This window comes from Gigantopelta aegis, chromosome 9 (assembly GCF_016097555.1).
Source record: "Gigantopelta aegis isolate Gae_Host chromosome 9, Gae_host_genome, whole genome shotgun sequence".
Classification (NCBI taxonomy): domain Eukaryota; kingdom Metazoa; phylum Mollusca; class Gastropoda; order Neomphalida; family Peltospiridae; genus Gigantopelta; species Gigantopelta aegis.
In genome coordinates, this window is record NC_054707.1 from 84242486 (window position 1) to 84269998 (window position 27513).

Sequence of the window (27513 nt, forward strand, 5' to 3'; positions counted from 1 at the left end):
TTCATTGGATGATAGCATTATGACATGACCGTTTCATCACCGTGAAACAACCAATCAAGATTCTAATATAATAATGTCCAGTGTTTATCAGAGACGAAATGACCTACAACGGATGTTCTCTCACGTTTAGATGTCGTTAAACTTGCGATAGTGTATAGTATACGTATACATGTATAAAACAGTTTTGGTGATAAAATGAAAATACAAATACATTTTAAACGTCTGTTTATTACTAACCACAGCTCCACACATTGTTTTGGTGAATGTTTCACCAACTTTCCTTCGTTCACATACCTTTTTCTGACATCCAGTAGCTGAAATTAGGTTGGGATGACGTTAAACATTCATTCATTCATTCATTCATGCATTCATTCATTCATGCATTCATTCATAGAACACTATTAATTCAAAGTCAAAAATAGTGTGTAATAAATCTATAAACTACTGTTATTTGGCCTTTGTGAATGGTTTGTCAAACTAAGCTGGATTCGCTTTACACGGCTACTGTCGAACTACTCTTCTATTACTACTGGTTTGTCAAACTAAGCTGGATTCGCTTTACACGGCTACTGTCGAACTACTCTTCTATTACTACTGGTTTGTCAAACTAAGCTGGATTCGCTTTACACGGCTACTGTCGAACTACTCTTCTATTACTACAAGTCGGAGGACCTTTGTTGCTATAGATTTTACAAGTTTACTAGCGAATCTGTCTTTCTCTTTTTGAGTCTGTTTACTCACTTGCAATCAGAAAATGTCCGATACAGCACGTTATGGTACACAGGGTGTTGATAACATCCATGCACACTTTTAACAAGTAATAACTGAACACAATTTATAAATGCTATTTAGAAACTAAAACAAATACGTTGTGTTCTGTCTGTTTTACGCCCAATTCGTGTATGCGTTTTAAAGTCTGTCGTTCTTGAAACACGGTTGAAGCCGATGATGAACGTCGTTAAACCATTCTCCAATCACTGCTATGTCGTCTCACCAATTACTGAATCTGGAAATATATATATAAATCATCCATAAGTACCTAAATTTGTTTTTCTATGTTATTTATAGATTGTTTCTGACATGTTTACGAAGTTATTAAATCTTTCAAGTGACTGATGTACTTCCAAAAGTAGATGGCTTTTCAGTTTTGAATAAAATACATTTTGAGTAATACGAATACCAGGATGATGGGGAAAATAACACATTATGTTTGTACACTACTGCTGCTACTGCTACATCAACATCATCACAATCACCACCACCACCACCATCATCATCACCACCACCGCCATCATCGTCATCATCATCACCACTATCATCATTAGTAGTATCATCGTCATTACCACCACCACTATTATCGCCACCACCAACATTATCACCATCAACATCACCATCATTACCATCATCACCACTATCATCATCATCACCAACATTATCACCATCATCATCACCAACATTATCATCATCATCACCACCATCATCGTCATTACCATCATCACCACTATCATCATCATCATCACCAACATTATCACCATCATCATCACCAACATTATCACCATCATCATCACCAACATTATCATCATCATCACCACCATCATCATCACCATCATCGTCATTACCATCACCATCATCACCACCACTATCATCATCATCATCACCACCACCACCATCATCGTCACCACCACCAACATCATCGTCACCACCACCATCATCATCACCACCACCATCATCACCACCACCACCATCATCGTCACCACCACCATCACATTATAACCACCTGCTATCATCAAATTACCATGAGCACCATCATCAAACTCACCAGTCTCTGTCATTATGGGCATCCGTCGCCATTATGTTACTGACGGGTTATTATTCAGAAAAAAAACCGGCGTCGTGGTTAGACCATCGGTCTACAGGCGTAGGTACTGGGTTCGGATCCCAGTCGAGGCATGGGATTTTTAATCCGGATACCGACTCCAAACCATGAGTGAGTGCTCCGCATTTGCACCGACCAGTGATCCATAACTGGTTTTTAAAAAAGGCCATGGTTTGTGCTATCCTGCCTGTGGGAAGCGCAAATAAAAGATCCCTTGCTGCTAATCGAGTAGTCCATGTAGTGGTGACAGCGGGTTTCCTCTCAAACTCTGTGTGGTCCTTAACCATATGTCTGACGCCATATAACTGTAAATAAAATGTGTTGAGTGCGTCGTTAAATAAAACATTTCTTTCTTTCTTATTCAGAAAATGTCGGGGTGTAGGCAACTGCCTTTTGCAGTCATTCCTAATTTTACCTACGGCGCGATTCCAAACTAAGGTCGTTCTTTTGAAGGCGACAAAGAGGAAACGATCGAAGTGGATTTTAGTAAATCACATACAATAAGGATTATAAGCCCTGCAATACATCAATAACTGTTCAGGCCGGAATCTGGTTATTAACAAATCGATATACGTGAACATTAACAGAAGCAGTTTTGGCACCTGCCTATGTTGAGAAAGATTTATTACACAAGACATAAGGTATGCTTAATTTGTTTTAGTCACAGGTGGCAATTACGTCATTTAGTTACAAACACCGAACGATCTTAAGTTATTTATTTATTTATTTATTAAAAATTGAAAACTTTTTTTTTTAAATGCAAAAACAAAACAACTCAAAACAAACAACAAACAACCTCAAAAGCCATCGTATCTACAAAGCGAACGCTTATGTTTAGTAATATATATTATACATGCGATGAATCGGACAATATTTAGGCTTCATTAACTCGATTTTCTTCCCAGCCAGTGCAGAATGACTTGCACATCAAATACCGTGGTATATACTGTCCTGTCTATGGGGAAGTGCATTTAGTTGCATATATAGAACTATAATTAGTAAAACTTAAATCAATTATAAATCAATCATCGCGAGGTTCAGAGAATAGCCAGGTCAGTGGCGTCACTGAGAGGGTTTTGTCTGCATCGCGAGGTTCGGAGAATAATCAGGTCAGTGGCGTCACTGAGAGTATTTCGTCTGCATCGCGAGGTTCGGAGAATAGTCAGGTCACGAGGTTCGGAGAATAGCCAGGTCAGTGGCGGCACTGAGAGGGTTTTGTCTGCATCGCGAGGTTCGGAAAATAGTCAGGTCAGTGGCGTCACTGAGAGTATTTCGTCTGCATCGCGAGGTTCGGAGAATAGTCAGGTCACGAGGTTCGGAGAATAGCCAGGTCAGTGGCGGCACTGAGAGGGTTTTGTCTGCATCGCGGGGTTCGGAGAATAGCCAGGTCAGTGGCGGCACTGAGAGGGTTTTGTCTGCATCGCGAGGTTCGGAGAATAGTCAGGTCAGTGGCGTCACTGAGAGTATTTCGTCTGCATCGCGAGGTTCGGAGAATAGTCAGGTCAGTGGCGTCACTGAGAGTATTTCGTCTGCATCGCGAGGTTCGGAGAATAGTCAGGTCACAAGGTTCGGAGAATAGCCAGGTCAGTGGCGGCACTGAGAGGGTTTCGTCTGCATCGCGAGGTTCGGAGAATAGCCAGGTCAGTGGCGTCACTGAGAGGGTTTCGTCTCCATCGCGAGTTTCAGAGAATAGTCAGGTCAGTGGCGTCACTGAGAGGGTTTTGTCTGCATCGCGAGGTTCGAAGAATAGTCAGGTCAGGTCATAGGGTTTTACGTGCACATTCAGAGCAAGCTGTTGTAACGCACGCCTGTCATGGGCACAGGTGCCGGCCTTGGCCGGCTCTTCTGTCCAGTACAGGAAAAGGGTTGGGGTGGGTGGGAGAGGGGACCGCCCGCGCTGACAGGTGGAAGGGAGCACCAGCAGCCCCACCGGGATCGGTAGCGGGTTGGGGTGGGGGGTGGGATGGGTTGGGTGTTGGTGGGTAGAAGTTTTTGTGCTATGGAATTTTGAATGTCCCGTAGGATCAAATCAAAAGAAAAAGGTTGCACAGTTTCTATGAAGGAATTGGGCGCATTTCGGAACGGTTCGCCGCAAGATAAAGGGGAGCTATGTATAGAGCTCTTCAGATACTTACTCGTCATATTGTTTATGTAGACTGTAATACACAAACAGATTCTTGATCTAGACTGTAATACACAAACAGATTCTTGATCTAGACTGTAATACACAAACAGATTCTTGATCTAGACTGTAATACAAAAACATATTATTTATCTAGACTGTAATACACAAACAGATTCTTGATCTAGACTGTAATACACAAACAGATTCTTGATCTAGACTGTAATACAAAAACATATTGTTTATCTAGACTGTAATACACAAACAGATTCTTGATCTAGACTGTAATACACAAACATATTATTTATCTAAACTAATACACAAACATATTCTTTATCTAGACTGTAATACACAAACATATTCTTTATCTAGACTGTAATACACAAACATATTATTTATCTAAACTAATACACAAACAGATTCTTGATCTAGACTGTAATACACAAACATATTCTTTATCTAGACTGTAATACACAAACATATTATTTATCTAAACTAATACACAAACAGATTCTTGATCTAGACTGTAATACACAAACAGATTCTTTATCTAGACTGTAATACACAAACATATTATTTATCTAAACTAATACACAAACAGATTCTTGATCTAGACTGTAATACACAAACATATTATTTATCTAAACTAATACACAAACAGATTCTTGATCTAGACTGTAATACACAAACAGATTCTTTATCTAGACTGTAATACACAAACATATTATTTATCTAAACTAATACACAAACAGATTCTTGATCTAGACTGTAATACAAAAACATATTATTTATCTAGACTGTAATACACAAACAGATTCTTGATCTAGACTGTAATACACAAACAGATTCTTGATCTAGACTGTAATACAAAAACATATTGTTTATCTAGACTGTAATACACAAACAGATTCTTGATCTAGACTGTAATACACAAACATATTCTTTATCTAAACTAATACACAAACATATTCTTGATCTAGACTGTAATACACAAACAGATTCTTGATCTAGACTGTAATACACAAACATATTCTTTATCTAAACTAATACACAAACATATTCTTGATCTAGACTGTAATACACAAACATATTCTTTATCTAGACTGTAATACACAAACTGTTCCACTAGACATTCTTTTCCTGGTTTTGTCATACTGAAAACCAGGAGAGCCGTAATCAAGCGATTAGGACATAGCGAGGCTGATAAAATTTCATTGTTTACACGTTTCCATGGCGGGACCATTGTAAGTCTAAGGACAATAGCTAACACTGAAGGTTTATACCCAGTCGAAAAAATCACAAATCATAAATAACCGTGTGGGGGTACCGGTGTTACAAAGCGCATGCGTGGCGACGTTGTGTTGACACAGTGTTACAGCATGCCGTAACGGGTAGATTCCTTACCGTTGTGTGCACACTGCCAGTATTAACGGTGGGTCGAGCTGTCAGTCACAAACACTCGAAAAGCATTTCAACACGACAGATGGTGGAAAAAGTGCGATAAATAAAATGTCGAATTTGCAGGAGCTTTCTTTTCAGTCGACATAAAATGACTTATTAAGTGCTCTTATTGTTTCTGCGTGAAGTGACTTTAATTAACTTTCTTGTACTGTGTTGCCAGTACTTAAGTCGGGGCTTAGAGAAAATGGAGACTGTCGAAAAGACGGAAAACGCAACCAAAGCGAGCAGTCATGAGATTGATGAAATGTTTTCTGTGCAAGACGAGGATGGAGTCTTCCCTGATATACCAACACTTCAGGTGGGTGACTCCCCCCCCCCCCCCCTCTCTCTCTCTCGTTCTCTCTGTCACTCTCTCTCTCTCTCTCATTCTTTCTGTCTTTCTCTCTGTCACTCTCTCTCTCTCTCTCTCTCTCTCTCTCTCTCTCTCTCTCTCTCTCTCTCTCTCTCTCTCTCTCTCTCAATGAGAATTTGTTCCCCACGTCCAATTATTACATATAGTGAGATGAGGAGAAAGTCGTTTTTAATTGAATTTTTTTTTTAATGAAAATGCATTTGAAAAGTCCTTTGATTGACACATTTATGGAAAGATGCCATATGTTAGAGTAGGTTGAAATAGGAAATAAAATATATATAAAAAATGCAATTCGGCACTATTATCGCAAAACACCTCTGCTTGGAACCGGAACTATGATACGAACCCAGTACGTAAACACGAGGAGTTGTTAGAACTCCGCCAGCTGTGAGTGTGGGTAATTTGTGGCATGCTTCCATCAGATGACTGTTCAAACAGGCCTGTCGTGGGCACAAGCTCTGACTTCGCCAGCTCCACATTGGCCTACTGTATATAATGACCTAAGTCCACCGTAACGGTATTCAGTGACGTGATATGGGGCACTCAGGACAGAGTCAACCTCGTAAAGCCACTAGAAACATGTAACACACTTAGTAGTAATCCCATCACACATACCCACGACGTAACCTCAAGGCTTTCGATCGATAAAAGTGACCTTTTGAGTTACCGGTTACGAAACACTTTCATTTGTCTAGACGTAACAGATGCAAATTTCCTTTCCTTTGACTGAGACGAGCAATTGTTGTTGTCTTGGAATGTTACAAGAAATAATCGACACATCGCCTGGTAAGCGATCAGTCTAGACCGATTCCCGTCGTTGGACCCATCCAGCAAGTGCTCAACAACTGGTATATGGTATCCTGTCTATTGGATGGTACATATAAAAGATCCCTTGCTGCTAGTCGAAACATGTAATCCATTGAGTGACAACAGCGGGTTTTCTCTCTCATTATATGCGTGGTCAATAACTATATGTCCGACGCCATATAATCGTAAATAGAACTGTGTAGAAAGCAACATGAAATAACATTTCGTTCGTAATTTCACTTTATGTCATGTATACAGCTTCCACTTTATGTCATTGTATACAGTTTTCACTTTGTCATTGTATACAGCTTTCACTTTATGTCATTGTATACAGTTTTCACTTTATGTCATTGTATACAGCTTTCACTTTGTCATTGTATACAGCTTTCACTTTGTCATTGTATACAGCTTTCAATTTATGTCATTGTATACAGTTTTCACTTTATGTCATTGTATACAGATTTCACTTTATGTCATTGTATACAGCTTTCAGTTTCAATGAAAATAAACATAACCCAGAAACAATTTGTTTGTACACAATGAATTTTCATCAAATAAGATTATATTTTGCGTACACGCGTCCATCCATGCCTCCCTCCATCCGCCCGCCCGCCCGTCCGTCCGTCCGTCCGTCCGTCCGTCCATCCATCCATCCATCCATCCATCCGTTCGTCCGTCCGTCCGTCCATCCATCCACCCCCACACATACATATATACATACGTATACAGACGCACGCACGCACACACACACACACACACACACACACACACACACACACAGTGATAATAGGTTTGCTCAAAATGGTCAGTTTAAAACGTAGGTTATACGCCTTTTAATGGTATGTGCTAGCACACGGTACCGTGACGGCATACACATTTAATACGGGTGTCTACTGCCATCAAAATGTGATACAAGCAACAAGATACATATGCGATATGACATATTTGTAGAAAAGCTTTTTTTAACACTATTAGTGGTTTTATTTGATCTGTGAAAGGTATTGTGATAGGTTTGCTGCACATTAACGTACACGAATGCGTACCGGAGTGAAATATTTGGAACCAAAATCAATTCTGCTATGAGGTTTGTTGCTTGAAAAGAACAAGTGAATGTCCCATTCAGTTCCAAGGTTAACTCGGTTTCCGACCAGCCACAACAACAACAACAACAGTATTCGGGTACAACTAAACAAGAGAATGAAAGAAGTGACCACCTCCAGTTAGCAGACACCTGTTTCTACCAGATGACCTTGATACACAGTTACCTGTATTAAACAACCACATGTTAACAAGTCATGTTTCCACACACACACACACACACACACACACACACACAGAGGCATACACAAACATGAGCACAAAAATCCACCTACCCACCAACACACATATGCACACATACACCTGCACAGACACACACATATGTTAAAGTTTATATTGTTTAACGCATAATGAGAGCACATTGATTTATTAATCATCGGCTATTGGATGCTAAACATTTGGTAATTTTGACAGTCTTAGAGAGGAAGCCCGCTAAATTTTTCCATAATAGCAATGTATCATTTATATGCACCATCCCATAGACAGGATAGCACATACCACGGCCTTTCATATACCCTGGCTGAAACGAACAAGGTAGCACAATGTGTCAACCAACGGGGATCGATCCTAGACCGACCGCGCATGAGTCGAACGCTTTACCCCTGGACTACGCCCCGCCCCTACAAACAATATGTATACACATAAATACATACATACACATAAGTATACAAATACACATACACATATGTATATACATAAACACATAGTCATACACATACACAGCCATAAACATACACATACACATATATATACACACAGTTATACGCATACACATAAGTAATATGATACTCACATACACATACACACAAAAAGCTGTATACATCCCCCACCCCCCACACACACACAGATTATATATATATATATTTTGTACTGTTGTGTATGTACGAATAATTTGAAAGAGATGATTTCTAGTCCGTGACTTTTGTAATTAGGTTAACTGTCCTAATTACCGGACAGCTCGATAACACGTATCTGCCCCCTCATTTAGCCTCGCTTTGGTGGGCTGTAAACCGTTATCTATTAAATATGTAACACGTATCTATGTCCGCGTGTGCGACGGTCTGTTAAAGTGGTTTGTAGCTGTTCACCTGTCGCCCTAAACCTATCATTAAATAATAAATTTCGCTGTGAGTCGCATTAACATGATTATCAGCTAAAACACACGGAGACAAAGGATTAATAGAGACACACGGTCCGCTACACAAACAGTACCCGCCCCCAGTAGTTAAAATCAGGTAATGACATTGGCACGACCCCTCTAGGTGGCTCAGAACACATCGCAATCCGTAATCCAGCAACCTCTCTTCCAACACCCCAGCGACCTCTCTTCAAACACCCTAGCAACCTCTCTTACAACACCCCAGCGACCCCTCTTCCCAACATCCCAGCGACCTCTCTTCAAACACCCTAGCAACCTCTCTTCCAACACCCCAGCGACCTCTCTTCTAACACCCCAGCGACCTCTCTTCCAACACCCCAGCAACCTCTATTCTAACACCCCAGCAACCTCTCTTCCCAACACCCCAGCAACCTCTCTTCCAACACCCCAGCAACTTCTCTTCCAACACCCCAGCAACCTCTCTTCCTAACACCCCAGCAACCTCTCTTCCAACACCCCAGCAACGTCTCTTCCAACACCCCAGCGACCTCTCTTCCCAACACCCCAGCAACCTCTCTTCCAACACCGAGCAACCTCTCTTCTCAACACCCCAGCAACCTCTCTTCCAACACCCCAGCAACCTCTCTTCTAACACCCCAGCAACCTCTCTTCCAACACCCCAGCGACCTCTCTTCCCAACACCCCAGCAACCTCTCTTCTAACACATCAGCAACATCTCTTCCAACACCCAGCAACCTCTCTTCTCAACACCCCAGCAACCTCTCTTCCAACACCCCAGCAACCTCTCTTCTAACACCCCAGCGACCTCATTCTCGTATCAGTATCTGTAGGTGATCCTTCCTGTTAGTTCCGTATTCAAATCCTACCTAGAACACTGCCGTATTGGTAAGGTCGTGTTGTAGTGAGCTGGTCGTGTTGTAGTGAGCTGGTCGTGTTGTAGTGAGCTGGTGTTTTAGTGAGCGGGTCGTGTTGTAGTGAGCTGGTCGTGTTGTAGTGAGCTGACCGTGTTTTAGTGAGCTGGTCATGTTGTAGTGAGCTGACCGTGTTTTAGTGAGCTGGTCGTGTTGTAGTGAGTTGGCCGTGTTGTAGTGAGCTGGTCGTGTTGTAGTGAGCTGGTCGTGTTTTAGTAGGCTGGTCGTGTTGTAGTGAGCTGGTCGTGTTGTCGTAGGCTGGTCGTGTTGTAGTAGGCTGGTCGTGTTGAGCTGGTCATGGTGTAGTGAGTTGGCCGTGTTGTAGTGAGCTGGTCGTGTTGTAGTGAGCTGGTCGTGTTTTAGTAGGCTGGTCGTGTTGTAGTGAGCTGGTCGTGTTGTAGTGAGCTGTTCGTGTTGAGCTGTTCATGGTGTAGTGAGCTGGTCGTGGTGTAGTGAGCTGTTCGTGTTGTAGTGAGCTGGTCGTGTTGAGCTGTTCGTGTTGTAGTGAAATGGTCGTGTTGAGCTGGTCGTGGTATAGTGAGCTGGTCGTGTTGTAGTGAGCTGGTCGTGTTGTAGTGAGCTGACCGTGTTTTAGTGAGCTGGTCGTGTTGTAGTGAGTTGGTCGTGTTGTAGTGAGCTGGTCGTGTTGTAGTAGGAAGTCGTGTTGTAGTGAGCTGGTCGTGTTGGGCCGGTCGTGTTGTAGTGAGCTGGTCGTGGTGTAGTGAGCTGGTCGTGTTGTAGTGAGCTGGTCGTGTTATAGTGAGCTGGTCATGTTGTAGTAGGCTGGTCGTGTTGTAGTCAGCTGGTCGTGTTGAGCAGGTCGTGTTGTAGTGACGTGGTCGTGTTGAGCTGGTCGTGGTGTAGTGAGCTGGTCGTGGTGAGTGTAGTAGTCAGCTGGTCGTGGTGTAGTGAGCTGGTCGTGTTGTAGTGAGCTGGTCGTGTTGTAGTGACGTGGTCGTGTTGAGCTGGCCGTGTTGTAGTCAGCTGGTCGTGGTGTAGTGAGCTGGTCGTGTTGTAGTGAGCTGGTCGTGTTGTAGTGACGTGGTCGTGTTGAGCCGGTCGTGTTGTAGTGAGCTGGTAGTGTTGTAGTGTTGTAGTGAGCTGGTCGTGTTATAGTGAGCTGGTCATGTTGTAGTAGGCTGGTCGTGTTGTAGTCAGCTGGTCGTGTTGAGCAGGTCGTGTTGTAGTGGCGTGGTCGTGTTGAGCTGGTCGTGGTGTAGTGAGCTGGTCGTGGTGAGTGTAGTAGTCAGCTGGTCGTGGTGTAGTGAGCTGGTCGTGTTGTAGTGAGCTGGTCGTGTTGTGAGCTGGTCGTGTTGTAGTGAGCTGGTCGTGTTGTAGTGGGCTGGTCGTGTTGTACTGAGCTTGTCGTGTTGTAGTGGGCTGGTCGTGGTGTAGTGAGCTGGTCATGTTGTAGTGAGCTGGTGGTGGTGTAGTGAGCTGGTCGTAGTGTAGTGAGCTGGTCGTGTTGTAGTGAGCTGGTCGTGTTGTAAGGAGCTGGTCGTGTTGTGGTGGGCTGGTCGTGTTGTAGTGAGCTGGTCGTGTTGTAAGGAGCTGGTCGTGTTGTAGTGAGCTGGTCGTGTTGTAAGGAGGTGGTCGTGTTGTAGTGAGCTGGTGTGTTGTAGTGGGCTGGTCGTGTTACAGTGGGCTGGTCGTGTTGTAAGGAGCTGGTTGTGTTGTAAGGAGCTGGTCGTGTTGTAGTGGGCTGGTCGTGGTGTAGTGAGCTGGTCGTGTTGTAGTGAGCTGGTCGTGTTGTAGTAAGCTGGTCTGGGTGAATGGGGGTAAAGCAAATAGAGTATTCGTCCGAATGACTCGCAATTTAAGCTCTGTGTTGACCGTCAAATCTGATATAGGAGAAATATTTGTTCTGGATTATTTCATTGCCTCTTGACGGAGCTGGGGAAACCGAGATAACTTAATGAAATGTCAAACACTAGATAGTAACACGGATACACGGTCGTGATCATAGCAGAACGTGTGTTAAAACGAAACGTTTAAAAAAGGTTTGTTTTGTTCAACAACACCACTAGAGCACATTGATTTTTTTTAATCATCAGCTATTGGATGTCAAACATTTGGTAATTTTGACATATAGTCTTAGAGAGGAAACCCGCTACATTTTTCCATTAGTAGCAAGGGATCTTTTATACGCACCACCACACAGACAGGATAATACATACCACAGCCTTTGACATACCAGTCATGGTGCACTGGCTGGAACGAGAAACAGCCCAATGGGCCCACCGACGGGTGTCGATCCCAAATCGACAGCGCATCCAGCGATCGCTTGCCATTGGGCTACGTCACGCCCCTAAAACAAAACGAGTTTGAGAAATAAAATAAAATAAATGTGTACGCGGCTGTCAATGAAAACATAGAACGTGCGCAAATAACCATGCCATGGTTTCGAACACGCCTGTCCCGCAGGAAACTCGAGATAGGCCCTTTAAATATCGTGTTGGGTTATGTTTTACGTGGATTTCTTGCGATCGTACGTATTTATTCATTAATTGTTTTTGCATTCCTGTTTTATATTTAGTGAAGAATTGATTAAGTTAAAATATAAATGATGTAGGCCTACAAATTGTGAATTCCTACATACTGCTAGTAAGTGAATTAAATATTTTCCAACAAAGTCAGAATCTGAAATGGATTATTCAATCCCGAAATATTTGTATTTTGTTAGTGAAGACATTAATTTTCAAGTCAAAATATTAATTCTCTTACGTTCTTATGTTGTTATTTTAGTTTCAAAATATATATTATATTAAAGCACACAAATGGCGCAGCATCAATACAAACCGTAATGAAGTAAACTAACTTACGTTCATAATATGAAAACAATTACAATATCCAGGTGAATGTACCGTTATTGAAACATAAACCCTGTACTTTGATATTGACACGACTTCAAACACCGCTAGGTATCTTACAAGCATTCGACATTACTTATCTTTTACATAAACGTTTTAAGTTTACAAACTCATGTAAATCACAGGTGCGGTTCTAGGATAACGGTTGAGAAGGGTTTGTGTTAAGATTATAATTATGTTATGGATACCAGAATAATCAGAATACAACTGTTAAAAAATACAAGATTATAAATTGCCGAGGGCAAATGCTCTCCTTACTCCTGTTGTAATCTGCAACTGTAATAGAGGTTGTTTCTAGTACTGCTCATGTGATAACACCGAGGACCTGGTGTCTTAGTGCTAAAGAGAGATAACGAACGTATGTCTCCCATTGGTACGGCAGCCGCAAGTTTCGGAAAGCACGTGCACGCTACATCCTATGAAAACGAACCTTTAATTGGCTATAAGCACGTCATTAAAATGAATGAATGAAGGTAAAATCATTAAGCCAAAAACAGAACAATACTTAAGGGCAAATCACGCAGTTTCATTTCCGTTAGTTGATTACGGTTTGGTTCCAACATGCGCTTGTTATTTCCTCTATTTGTTCTACAGTTCTTGACAAATAAAACCTATAATTATTTTCTGGAGACCAAATTACTAGTAGCACCAGGAGAGACCCCCCCAAAACAAATCGATGTGTTATTTTCCCTCGTAATGAATTTAGCGAAATGATTTCCTGTTGTGCCATGAAATTGGGTTAACAAATTAGGAAATCGACGCTAATAAGCATGTTTAACACTCGTCACTACCTCCGTCTACGTCTGCCACCGTCTAGTGATAATTATTTATTACTTTCCTTCTTTGTCTCCCCCCCTCTCTCTGTCTCCCTCCCCTCTATTTCTGTCTGCCTCTCCCCTCATTCTTTGTTCCTCTCTTTCCCTCTCTCTCCACTTTACTCTGAAGCGTGTGGCACTCGTATTATATGGCATCATCATCATCATCATCATCATCATCATCGTCGTCACCACCATTAACATCACCACCTCCACCATTACCATTATCATCATCATTATCACCACCATTAAAACCACAGCCACCATCATCATCATCATCATCACCACCTCTACCATTATCATCACCATCATCATCATCATCACCACCACCATCACCACCTCTACCATTATCATCATCATCATCATCACCTCCACCACCATCATCATCATCATCACCATCATCATTATCACCATCACCACCTCCACCATTATCATCATCATCATCATTACAATCACCACCTCCACTATTATTATCATCATCATCATCACCACCACCACCACCTCCACCATTATCATCATCATCATCACCATCACCACCTCCACCATTATCATCATCATCATCACCATCACCACCTCCACCATTATCATCATCATCATCACCATCACCACCTCCACCATTATCGGGGCGAGACGTAGCCCAGTGGTACAGCGCTCGCTCGATGCGCGGTCGGTGTGGGATCGATCCCCGTCGGTGGGCCCATTGGGCTATTTCTCGTTCCAGCCAGTGCACCACGACTGGTATATGAAATGCCGTGGTATGTACTACCCTTTCTGTGGGATGATGCATATAAAAGATCCCTTGCTTCTAATCGAAAAGAGCGGGTTTCCTCTCTCAATATCTGTGTGGTCCTTAACCATATGTCTGACGCCATATAACCGTAAATACAATCTGTTTAGTGCGTCGTTAAATAAAACATTTCTTTCTTTCTTTCACCACCACCATCATCATCATCATCACCACCTCCACTATTATCATAATCATCATCACCACCTCCACCATTATCATCATCATCATCATCATCACCACCTACACCACCACCATCATCATCATCATCATGACTACAAAAACTACTGACAGAGCGATAGTACAGACAGGCCATGCGGCACTTAGCGGTGTTTGAGCCGTGTATAACAAGCTAGTGTTGTCATCCACTATTGATGAGCAGCACGCGCCATTACCCGCCCTGGTTCCGTCTCCAGGGATCTGTTGATGCAAACACCCGAGCGCCGGACCGTGTCGAAGTGCGCCGTGACAAACTCGTCCTCAGTGTGTATATATTCATATATAGTCACAGACACGGAAGACTTTAGTTTTCTTACTCTTAATGCCAGTGGCACAACGTAGTACAATTTATTTTTTTGCGCCGAGTTAAAACCGTGTTGATGTCGCTGTACCGATCAAGACGACGTAGGTCGTCGTCGTCATCATCTTTCAAGATGTCGTCGTCGTCGTCGTCTTTCAAGATGCCGTCTGGACAAAAGAAGGTAGATGTTGTGTTTTTTCTTAGTTGTTGATTTTGGTTTTGTTGGTTTTTCATGGATTCAAACGGACCGCGTTCAGTGACATGGCTGAAATGTTATACTTCGTATGCTGTATTTACTTTTCATTCGCTTGATTACCCCACGTGCTAGCGTGTCGTTAAACATTAATTAATTAATTTAATTATCATCACCATTATTACCACGTCCACCATTATCATCATCATCACCACGTCCACCATTATTATCATTCATTCATCCATTCATTCATCCATCCATCCATCAATTCGTTCATTCAGTTATTCATTAATTCATCCATCCATCCATCCAGCCAGCCATTTATCCATGCACCCATCCATCCATTGATCCATCCGTCCGTCCGTCCATCCACTCATCCATCCATCCATTCATTCATTCATTTATTCATTCATTCATTCAGTCAGCCATTCATTACTACCTCCTCATCTTAATTGTATTACTGGCAGGAAGGACCCATCGACAGAAAGACAAAAAGGAAAAGGATGCTTTAATTGTGTCTGGCGAAGTCGGTCTATTCCCCTGGTAACCTCGCATATTTATTTTAGGTTCCGTTTGGGTCATTCTATGTCAATTCTTCACATTTTTGACATCGTCACCAATTTTCATGCAAAATTGTAAGATGATAGACATTGTTAATACAGGTTGAGTGCTCGGTGGATCCATTCAGCTGATTGGGGTTTCTCGTTCCAACCAATGCACCACAATTGGACAAAGGCCATGGTATGTGCTTTCCTGTCTGTGGAAAAGTGCATATAAAAGATCCATTACTGCATTAGAAAAAAAATGTAGCGGGTTTCCTCTGATGACTACGAGTCAGAATTACTAAATGTTTGACATCCAGTAGCCGATGATTGATTAATCAATGTGCTCCAGTGGTGTCGTTAAACCAACAGAACCATTATATTGAGATATATGGGTTAACGAATGTTTGCTTAATTAGCACAACTACTTTCCTTCTCAGTCCGCCGTTATTTCACCGAGACAGCCCAGATAACTGAAGTGTGTGCCGAAACAGCGTGCTTGAACCTCAACTTGATACAAACACGAAAACAAAGTGAAATGAAACCATCACCTGATAACGAGCAGGTTTTACGTCGCTTCGTTTGCGGTCTGCCGTGTTGTTTCTATCGGTTCTACTCAGTGTCCGGGTTTCAACACGTGTCTTCGTTTGCTGTCTGCCGTGTTGTTTCTATCGGTTCTACTCAGTGTCCGGGTTTCAACACGTGTCTTCGTTTGCTGTCTGCCGTGTTGTTTCTATCGGTTCTACTCGGTGTCCGGGTTTTAACACGTCACTTCGTTTTAACACGTCTCTCCGTTTGCTGTCTGCCGTATTATTTGTATCGGTTCTACTCAGTGTCCGGGTTTTAACACGTGTCTTCGTTTGCTGTGCCGTGTTGTTTGTATCGGTTCTACTCAGTGTACGGGTTTCAACACGTCTCTTCGTTTGCTGTTTGCCGTGTTGTTTCTATCGGTTCTACTCAGTGTCCGGGTTTTAACACGTCTCTTCGTTTGCTTTCTGCCTTATTGTTTGTATCGGTTCTACTCAGTGTCCGGGTTTTAACACGTCTCTTCGTTTGCTGTCTGCCGTGTTGTTTGTATCGGTTCTACTCGGTGTCCGGGTTTTAACACGTCTCTTCGTTTGCTGTCTGCCGTGTTGTTTGTATCGGTTCTACTCAGTTTCCGGGTTTTAACACGTCACTTCGTTTTAACACGTCTCTCCGTTTGCTGTCTGCCGTATTATTTGTATCGGTTCTACTCAGTGTCCGGGTTTTAACACGTGTCTTCGTTTGCTGTCTGCCGTGTTGTTTGTATCGGTTCTACTCAGTGTCCGGGTTTTAACACGTCTCTTCGTTTGCTGTCTGCCGTGTTGTTTGTATCGGTTCTACTCGGTGTCCGGGTTTTAACACGTCACTTCGTTTTAACACGTCTCTCCGTTTGCTGTCTGCCGTATTATTTGTATCGGTTCTACTCAGTGTCCGGGTTTTAACACGTGTCTTCGTTTGCTGTGCCGTGTTGTTTGTATCGGTTCTACTCAGTGTCCGGGTTTTAACACGTGTCTTCGTTTGCTGTCTGCCGTGTTGTTTGTATCGGTTCTACTCAGTGTCCGGGTTTTAACACGTCTCTTCGTTTGCTGTCTGCCGTGTTGTTTGTATCGGTTCTACTCAGTGTCCGGGTTTTAACACGTCTCTTCGTTTGCTGTGCCGTGTTGTTTGTATCGGTTCTACTCAGTGTCCGGGTTTTAACACGTGTCTTCGTTTGCTGTCTGCCGTGTTGTTTGTATCGGTTCTACTCAGTGTCCGGGTTTTAACACGTCTCTTCGTTTGCTGTCTGCCGTGTTGTTTGTATCGGTTCTACTCGGTGTCCGGGTTTTAACACGTCTCTTCGTTTGCTGTCTGCCGTGTTGTTTGTATCGGTTCTACTCAGTGTCCGGGTTTTAACACGTCACTTCGTTTTAACACCTTTCTCCGTTTGCTGTCTGCCGTATTATTTGTATCGGAACTACCGTGTCCGGGTTTTAACACGTCACTTCGTTTTAACACGTCTCTCCGTTTGCTGTCTGCCGTATTATTGTATGGGTTCTACTCGGTGTCCGGGTGTGCTATATTGATTCCACATGCCAAGGCATGATCTGTTTTATTTTGATACAGTTTAGAACGAGCTGTTCGTTCAAATTGCACTTTTTTTCCCGTTTGAGAGGACACGTATACTGGAGATCATGTTCAATAATCTGATAGGTGATGATCAAACTTAGAAGCAAAACCGTTCACTGAAATTAAAACCACCGAAACCGATTTTTACTTCTAACGTATACGTTAACAATAACGGTAAATGCGTTAAATAGTTTTAGTTGGAAAGCATGCTTAGATTTGTGTTAAGGATATTCTATGTGTTTAGGATATATAAGAAATAGATAGATAGTTAGATATCAGTTATCTCACAACACAGTGTTCAAAAACGTATTCAACTCGCATTCACTTGATAGATGGGCTTTCAAACAACTGGATAAACGAGATTTAACCGAAAATGCATCACCCTCATTTATCTATTTCATTGCTATCAATTGTCCACGCACGCACGCACGCACACACACGCACACGTCATATTTGTAAAATACATGCAGTTATAAGTGTAATTTTTCTTAACAAACACTACTTCTCACAAAAAGCCTGCACACTGCTGTTTTAACAACGACTGTTACGGTAGGTTTGTGACACTTTGGTAATGGTACTTAATTACAACCCTTACGACGACCCAAGTACTGAATATGCATATTAACCGTCCAAGCAACGTGATATTTCAAGTCCATGGAAATGCTCTATTAAACAGGAACAATAGTGAAGACAGATTAACATATATGCTTTTTAACGAGTTCATTATTATTTGTTACTGTGACAGCAATAAATAGAGACTACTAGTAACTAGTTAATGACGTAGGATATGGGTATTAACCTGTGATGGTAAGAATGGGATATTTCGCAAGGCTTGCCGAGTGGAACTTTCCATTCGCCCTGAACAGGATAAGGAAATGTTTTGTTTTAACGCACTCAAAACTTGTTATTTATGGTTATATGGCGTCGGTAAAGAGGATAAAGCCCATATCCTACGTCATTAACTAGTTATTTTTATACTGCAGTGTATAAAAATTAAGGGGAACAGCTGTTGTTCATGTTATATCAGCTACACTACGACAACATATAGCATCTACACTATAGGCAGGCGCGGATCCAGGATTTTTAAATAGGGGAGGCCCGAGGGCGCGAAGCGCCCGAGATTCCTAGGGGGGTCCAGGGGCATGCTCCCCCGCGAATTTTTTTAATTTAAGTGGCCTGAAACGCGATTTCCTCGCATCTGAGTAACAAAATAGCTATATTAACGTATGTTTTTGGTATTGTCATACTGTTTTTGTTATCTTCAAAATTTCATAAACTCTGGTCTCTTCTTTTTTTTAAAGTTAAAGTGGTAATCTCTCCTTCCCATATTAGACTGGTTTTCCGTTGACTGCGGCTGCCGGTAAATGGGAAGAAATATCGAAACAGTTGTTTCAGTAATATACATTGCTTTGAACAACTGGGCCAATGTGTATCAACAGCCATGGTATGTAATATCTTGCTGCTAATCTGAAAGAGTAGTCCCTGGAGTCGCGGCAGCGAGTTTCCTTTCTCATTGTTTTGTGGTCCTTAACCATATTTCTGACGCTATATAAACGTAAATAAAATGTGTTGAGTATATTGTTAGTACAAATATTAAAGCAGTCAGAAACATGTTTAATATACAGTCAGTAACATTTTATGCAGAAACATATATTTGTTATGTAATTACAATCATTAAAAAGTCTCTGTTGGTCGATACCATCTTAAAAATTGCAGCAAACTCAGGAATGTCCCTTTAAGACGATTTTCATGAACAAAATATAATTTAAAGACTCTTGGGAAAGAAGTGCATTTTTGTGTAATTCCACTCTAGTGTATGCTATAGTTAAAAAAATTAAATAACTTGACCCCAAAAATAGGGGGGGGGGGGGGGGGGGCCGGGCCCCTTGGGCTCCCCACTAAATCCGCGCCTGATAGGTAGGTAGGACAACGAACAATTAAAACATAAATATATGGGTATTTTTTTTTTTTCAAACAAAAATATATACCAAAAGATGTAAATTAATGAAAACCTGACCGGAAAATATTTAGTGGTTACAAAATTATAGCTCTTTGAAGGTTGGGCGTGCTGTGAAATATGTCTGCCAAATTTTGACTCTCTTTTCTAAACTTGCCAGTTAAATTCAACTACTAATCGCCATGTGTATATTTTACTTTAAAATGTAACTGAAACACGCCAAATATTATTTTGGAATATGTAATAGTGGTTTTGAAGCCACTGGAAAATAGTAACATATAATATTATATAACATATAATATCGTAATGTTGAAATGTTATAAACCCTAACATCGTTGTAAACGTAAACTCGGAAAATAAGGAATACAAAGCAGACGTTACTTACGGTGACGGGTCTTCTTCTTCTTCTTCTTTTTTTTTGGGGGGGGGGGGGACGGGGGGGGGGGTCGTGGGGGGAAGTCGTTATTTAAGCTGAGTAACAAAAATACATTTGGAAAAAATAGAAAAAGCTGAAATATATATATTTTTGAATGATTAATTAAAAAATAATAATAATACAAATGTGATTAATACATGGCACTGTAAATATATATAGAAAATGTTTGGGTTATTATGGGTGTCTTTTTGTGTGTGTGTGTGTGTGTGTGTGTGTGTGTGTGTGTGTGTGTGGCTTGCTTCCTCAGAAAATACTTTGAAAAAACCACGCAATATAACACGTGGGTAGGGTACTGTGTGCTGATCGGAATATTGCCTAAAATATCTATTTTTATTATTGTCATAATTCTTTATAAAAACTAGGTGTGTTTCTATGTTTAAATAAAGATATGCTAATTAATGTCAGGCGAGATTGCACCTTTAAAAAAACCCCAACCAAAATGTTCATGGAAGAAACAGCCAAAACAATCTTGTTGATGACAGCTCGCTATCCATACTGTATCAGGGTTACAGTAACCTCCGGTATTTAAAGCGCAATTTCAGCAATTTAATATTTAGTTTAAAAAAATAAAACACGTGTAACATAGCCATAGGCTGTGTCATGTTGAAGCGATGCGTTATGTGATTGGTAAAATGGCTGACGCCATGACTGCTGATATAACCCCAATTAAGACGCCTTGCACTCAAATACGCTAGTGTGACATGACTTGGAACTTCAAAAAACCCAGGTTCAAGTTAACAACTGGATATGCGAACTCGATGTGCCGATGTATAGAAATATAATTCCATTTTATAATTGCTGTTTTGTAATAGGCGTCTGGATTGGTTAAAATGCTATCACATAATCTAAAAAAAAACCCAAGGTTCATTCTTCCATGAACTTGAAAACTGCACTTTTTCGGTAAACAAATAAAAACAGAATGTTATTACCGGAACTACTTTTAATCAATTACGTCAACAACGGAATCCCCGAGGATTCCTTCGTTTCTATTTTTATCCCAATATCTGTCACATTTGACAAAAACACTAAATCGACAACTTACACGCGCGAAAACACATGCGCCTTCGGGCACAATTACGCGACCTGTCCTTTCAGAGAATAATATCACACAATCACAAACTTCCTCTGAAATCCACACACAAAGTAACACTGAAACCACTTTATTCCTTTCAAGTCAGTCTTCACATTCACTTTCCACTAATTCGACTTTTGACAACTGCAATTTTAATATACTAATTGATAAATCTAAATAATTTGACGCTCTCCATTATGTTAATTTTAATATACTAATTGATAAATCTAAATAATTTGACGCTCTCCCTTATGTTAATTTTCCATTTACGTATATAGATCGTTCAAGTCTTAATGAATTATTGTTTAATATTTGAAAAAACAAAAAACCATTTGCGTCATCAGTTGATGTCCAGTTATATTAAATTTTATAATTTTTTAATCCACATTTGATTCAGAAAATTAATATTTATAAAACCTTATGTAAATTATTAGAATGAATCGGAGATTTGACGAAAAAACCTCGAATGTAACTTTCTAAGGGAATTCCCTTATTTGTGTATTGATAGGCCTACAGTTGTAAATCATTGTGGAATAGAGTTCGATTCGTTTTGTATAATGGCAATATTAATGCTTTTGGAATTATAAGAATTGAACGTTATACTTATGTATGAACAGCTTCGCGCTAACGCGCTACGCCATTCATAGTGTGTAATTCGGTTTTGGTGTTTATCATCGCATGGACGTCAAAAATATAACGTTTAATTCTTAAATATTCAAAAACGATTTAAGTTCAGTGTTTTTCAAACTAGTATATACATTTAAATTATCACATTTCATTATCAGTGACAAAATCGACCTTTCTCTACAATGAGCCACGTCTTGAATGCCTCAAAACACTTCCAACACAAGGAAGGAAGGATAGGTTTTATTTAATGACGCACTCAACACATTTTATTTACGGTTATATGGCGTCAGACATATGGTTAGAAAGACAACAAAACGCTGTGCTTATACATGTATTGTATTGGGAAGCTGTAATATTTGTGTTGAAAAGCGAGTCATATTAAGCTGGTGACAGATATGCAGCGCAAAGTGACGTCAAACTTTGTCATACCTAGTATAGGTCAAAAGAGCAATTTTGTAATGTACGTCATATGCGTGACGTCAAAAGTCACAATCTGCTATTATACGTTTATGACTTTGTTTTAATCGGTCATCCTATTCGGCCAATAGAAACAGTGGTTGCAGGATAACTCTCATTCGGCCAGGTACCTGCGCAGGTGTTGAGAAGCGCGCAAGTTGGAGTGTTAGCTGGAGAAAGTGTGTGTGTGTGTGTGTGTGTGTGTGTGTGTGTGTGTCAGTGTGTGTGTGTGTGTGTGTGTGTATATGTATGCATGTGTATATGTGTATATTTGTGTGTGAGTGTGTATGTGTGTGTATTTTTATGTGTGTCTGTGTGTGTGTGTGTGTGTGTGTGTGTGTATTTATATGTGTATGTGTGTCTGTATGTGTATGTAACAATAGCAACAACCAAAGCAGCACGACACAGTTTAAAGACTACTGGACTAAGGCGATGGAGGGAAGATATTCAATCATGGTTTAACGACACCACTAAAGGTAGTACTAAACCAAATAACTTCCGTCTGGGTCAAAGTTCGAGGTGCACCCAACTTTTGATAGAGAAGTTAACACGTCAAGTCCTGTGATTGGTGATTGTGTTGATTGTAAAAAAATTTATGCAATTTTATTTCATCTAGTATCACTCTGTGAAGTAGCCTTGTGCATGAAACATGTATGGGGTACCTGTAAAAAAGTACTCAAATTTTGTGCGGAACTTGGGTAGTCATAGACGCTACCCATTATCTCAGAAATGAGCAGCTTTACCCCCAATCTTTTCTGATTCACTTTAAGTGTGACCGTGGCGTTTATGTTGATTGATACGCTGCAGGTAGGAGTTTTATATCATCGGTTATTGGATGTGAAATATTTTGTAATTTTGACACATGTATAGTCTTCAGAGAAAACCCGCTACATTTTCCCCCATTAAAAACAAGGAGTCTTTTATATGCACGTTCTCACAGACAGGACTGCACATACCACGACGTTTGATATACCAGTCGTGGTTAGGACGGGAAGATCTACATGGAGGCAATATTTACGATCGAGGTAGTTCAGTGGGTATTGCCGTAGTTTTGGTATTCCGATGTTTATTTCTACTAATGAAACAGACAATAGAAATCAAATATCGGAGGTGAAATAAACAGCTAGAAACGAGCAGTCCGAGGTCGGATTAAAGTCATTGTTGTGTGAACAGATTTCAATCAGATTAAACAACCAGTAGCGATAGAGACACGACACATTGTTCTTCAGGAACAACACCCAATATTGTTCTCAAACACAGTTCTTAACCTGATTATTGGGAGTAGCGACACCTGACCCCCCTCCCCACACTGATAACTAACAGTTTAAATACCGTGTAACCGATTCCTCCCCTGTGGTCAAGACATACTGAGAATATGCAGCGAGGCGTGACAAAGTGAATAAAGCCAGATCAAAGCGTAACAATCGCTAATAACAGTACTTTGACGGGTAGCGGCACTTGATTGCATGGATTGGCAACAGTACTTTGACAGGTAGCGGCACTTGATTGCATGGATTGGCAACAGTACTTTGACAGGTAGCGGCACTTGATTGCAAGGATTGGCTTTGATGTGTATGCAGGTCGACCACGTTCATTGCGGAGTGCTTGGGTGGAGTAGGTGGCTGGGTGGTGTGCATCTTCATAAATCAAGGCTAATATTCGTTCCTCGTATTCAGGAACGAATATTAGCCTTGATTTATGAAGATGGGTGGTGTGTGGGGTGGATGGGGGTGTGTGTCGGAAGCAATCTTACTTTTTTTTTAAATTTTATAAAATCAAACATAAATACATACATAGTGTGGCCCCCCTCCCAATCTAATATGGCCACGCTTTTCGTAATTTGTGTTTGGTATATAATTAAACACGTTAAGATCTTTGTTCCCGGATCTGTATATAAAGGCCACCTGTCTATAATAACCACTTTTGCCTGGTCCCTTTGAATAGCGGCCATAGACAGGTTGGACAATAATCCAATAATTTTCTGCAATGGCAACAGTGGCAAATGCAAATCATTTGGAGGGGTTGCGGTGAGCTGTGGTAGGAGAAATTGGATATTGCCCCATCCAGTTACTTAATAACGTCTACTTATATATAAAATCCAGTGGCGGAGCCCGGTGCCCCCCATATCAAACCTTTCTTTTTTACTGTATTAAATTGTATAAAATCATACATACATACATAATGTGCCCCCCCCCCCCCCCCCCCCCCCCCGCCCCCGCCTCCCCTATAAAATCACATATTTTTGTTGATTTGTTTTGTGCAAAAGCTTTTAAATTCTGGCGAAAATTGTTCAGCAACTAATGAGTCATTAATTTCATTGGAGTGAATTCGCTTGAACGCGAAGAACAAATAGCAGATTAAACATAGAAATGAACGCTGATAGGCCAACCAAAAACCGGACCAATTTGTTGTTTAAACACTGCATAGATCAATGCATCTGTTGAAACACGCCTAATACACGGACCTGAAATTCAAACAATGCGCCACGTCACCATGACAACTAGAACTGGTAGTATTTAACAAGGCGTTTTGTAAAGTTTGAACGCGGCCAGCTGGAAATATCAATCTGCTGGGACCTATCTGGATCTGAGAACGAGAGATCGATACTGGTCGATAATCAGTATTGTCGAACGTAAACGGGTGGTCGCCGTGATGTAGGGATATTTGTCTACCTGTTCGTCTAAGACTACAGCAAACACCAGAGAGAAGTGTCGCAGATTTAGAAGCCAAACATAACGGCTTCTTTTGTCTGGTAAATCAAATATAATAAGGACAATAGAACCAGCATTAATGTCTTGTAATTTTGTAACATTGGAGAGCAATCTATGTAGGCCGACATATCCCTACGCGATCTCGTGCTGTTGGGTCAGGGGTGGATGGAATGTTTTCAGCTGTATCTCAATACCAGATCCCACTGTCATTCATTTCGAGTTATTTCCGTACTCAAATCCAAATAAGATTCAAATACACTGTCCTGAGCACGTACCTCGACTATCCTGGCTGTCTTAGAGACGGGTGTGGGTGGTGTGGGGTGTGGATATGGAGTGTGGATAGGGGGTGTGGGTGGTGTGGATATGGGGTGTGGGGTGTGGGTGGTGTGGGGTGTGGGTGGTGTGGGGTGTGGATATGAGGTGTAGGGTGTGGGGTGTGGGTGGTGTGGGGTGTGGGTGGTGTGGGTGGTGTGGATATGGGGTGTAGGGTGTGGATATGAGGTGTAGGGTGTGGGTGGTGTGGATATGGGGTGTAGGGTGTGGGGTGTGGATATGGAGTGGATAGGGGGTGTGGGTGGTGTGGATATGAGGTGTAGGGTGTGGGGTGTGGGTGGTGTGGGGTGTGGATATGAGGTGTAGGGTGTGGGTGTGGGTGGTGTGGGGTGTGGGTGGTGTGGATATGGGGTGTAGGGTGTGGGTGGTGTGGGGTGTGGGTGGTGTGGGGTGTGGATATGAGGTGTAGGGTGTGGGGTGTGGGTGGTGTGGATATGGGGTGTAGGGTGTGGGGTATGGGTGGTGTGGGGTGTGGGGTATGGGTGGTGTGGGGTGTGGATATGAGGTGTAGGGTGTGGGGTGTGGGTGGTGTGGGTGGTGTGGATATGAGGTGTGGGGTGTGGGGTGTGTGGGTGGTGTGGATATGGGGTGTAGGGTGTGGGTGGTGTGGGGTGTGGATATGAGATGTGGGGTGTGGGTGGTGTGGATATGGGGTGTAGGGTGTGGGGTGTGGGTTGGTGATTGTTTAACGATTGGTTGTTAGTGATCAGTGAGAGAGAAGTCGGTGTAGTGATCTTATACCTCCAAATCGAGCTTGTTGTTGATTGAAGCTGATACGGGGTCCGATCCTAGTACCTTCCAGCCCTAAGGTCACTGGTTGAAGCACGACACCACCGATACCAATTACAGGTGACACTATATATAAACACAGTCAAAGAGTACAATACAAAGCTTGTAAAGTGTGGCAGTACAACTAACTGCTGCCGCATACGTGGGTGGGGTGGAAGAGGGGACCACCCGCGCTTGGTTAAAATGCAACAGAGCACAAGTAGCCCGACCAGGCTCGGTAACGGGTGGGTGGACATACCGCACACCGCACACATAGCTTTATAACATACATGTATGTGTGTAACGACTCAGTGGTGAGGTGTAAACCCGTAATATTGACTTCTCACCCGATACCCTCTAACAAGTATTAACATAACCCACTGGTGACATCGAGATAGTCGGAGAACCAGACAGAGAGCAGGCCCGTACGGGGGGGGGGGGGGGGGGGGGGGTTACCCCCATAGTCTGCCGAGGTCCGTCTGTGGATGTGTAAAAAAAAGAAAAAAGAAGTTATTTGACATATTTTGAGGCAAAGAAACATTTCAAATTTACTTTCCAGAAATAAATGTTTTATTTAACGACGCACTCAACACATTTTATTTACGGTTATATGGCGTCAGACACTACATGGGCTACTTTTTCCGATTAGCAGCAAGGGATCTTTTATTTGCGCTTCCCACAGGCAGGATAGCACAAACCATGGCCTTTGTTGAACCAGTTATGGATCACTGGTCGGTGTAAGTGGCTTACACCTACTTACTTCCCAGAATGCAGGAAAATGCATCTCCTAAATTCTAGATTAAAAAAAACATTTGGGTGGGGGTGGTGGGTGGGGGTGCCACCGGACCCCCCTAGCAACTCGATTACGCACCCCCATATAAATTTCTGCATACGGGCCTGGAGAGCCAGGCAGACAGTGAGACAGAGGTGTGTCCGTAGCTTAAAACGTGCTGAGGTGTCATTAAAAATACTTTATTTTCTTTCTTTTAAACGAGTTGTGGTATACAGAACAATGATGACGATTGTTATAGAGGGATTCTAGAAATATCAGTAAATGGTTTATATAAGAAATGTTTGTCATTTTGTGTGTGCATTTATCCACGTAATTACAAACAATAATTCTATTTAGTTAAAACAAAAATACACACAAACAGTGACGTCATAGCTTACGATGATTTTACGATTTTGCAGGCGAAGATTGCTTGGAAAAAACGGGCCCAGGTTCTAACGTCCTTTCCATGACCTGTTTTACGCAATGACGTCCCATTTAACGTAATGACGTCATCTTTTGAGGTCTATCATTTTTAATTCAATGTTTTGAACACTTTCTAGGATCAGTTGTCTGGCACGAAGAAGGACGGGAGATCTATAGGGAGACTGGAAACCATGGAAACGAAAACCAACTGGGAATCGTTCATCAACGCGTGTGACGAGGTTTGTGACTTTCATGTTGGATTTAGTTACAAGGGCAGGTCCACAAATAGTCAGGTGTCAGTGGGTGGGCAATCTCCGCCCCCAGTTTTGTTGGTTCTTACCTTGTCACAGTATTGTT

General features: G+C 41.8%; 1 protein-coding gene and 1 long non-coding RNA gene across 3 annotated transcripts in view; one reads left to right on the top strand and one right to left on the bottom strand.

The window, feature by feature from the left end:
* Nucleotides 1-208: 208 nt before the first annotated feature.
* On the bottom strand, nt 209-4288 carry LOC121380475. The gene is made up of 2 exons (XR_005958941.1): nt 4012-4288; nt 209-1006 (listed from the first exon to the last, which is right to left on the bottom strand). It is a non-coding gene; the product is annotated as an uncharacterized LOC121380475 (long non-coding RNA).
* Nucleotides 4289-5363: 1075 nt separating this feature from the next.
* The window catches only part of LOC121382055, a 31285-nt gene continuing 9135 nt past the window's right edge, over nt 5364-27513 (top strand). The window contains exons 1-2 of one of the 2 annotated variants that reach the window (XM_041511531.1): nt 5364-5757; nt 27294-27395. In XM_041511531.1, the coding sequence (XP_041367465.1) occupies nt 5644-5757; nt 27294-27395 (216 nt within the window). In that variant the 5' untranslated portion in view covers nt 5364-5643. Of the gene's footprint in view, nt 5758-14732; nt 14918-27293; nt 27396-27513 lie in introns of those variants that run through there. The other variant, XM_041511532.1, reaches the window with a different exon arrangement.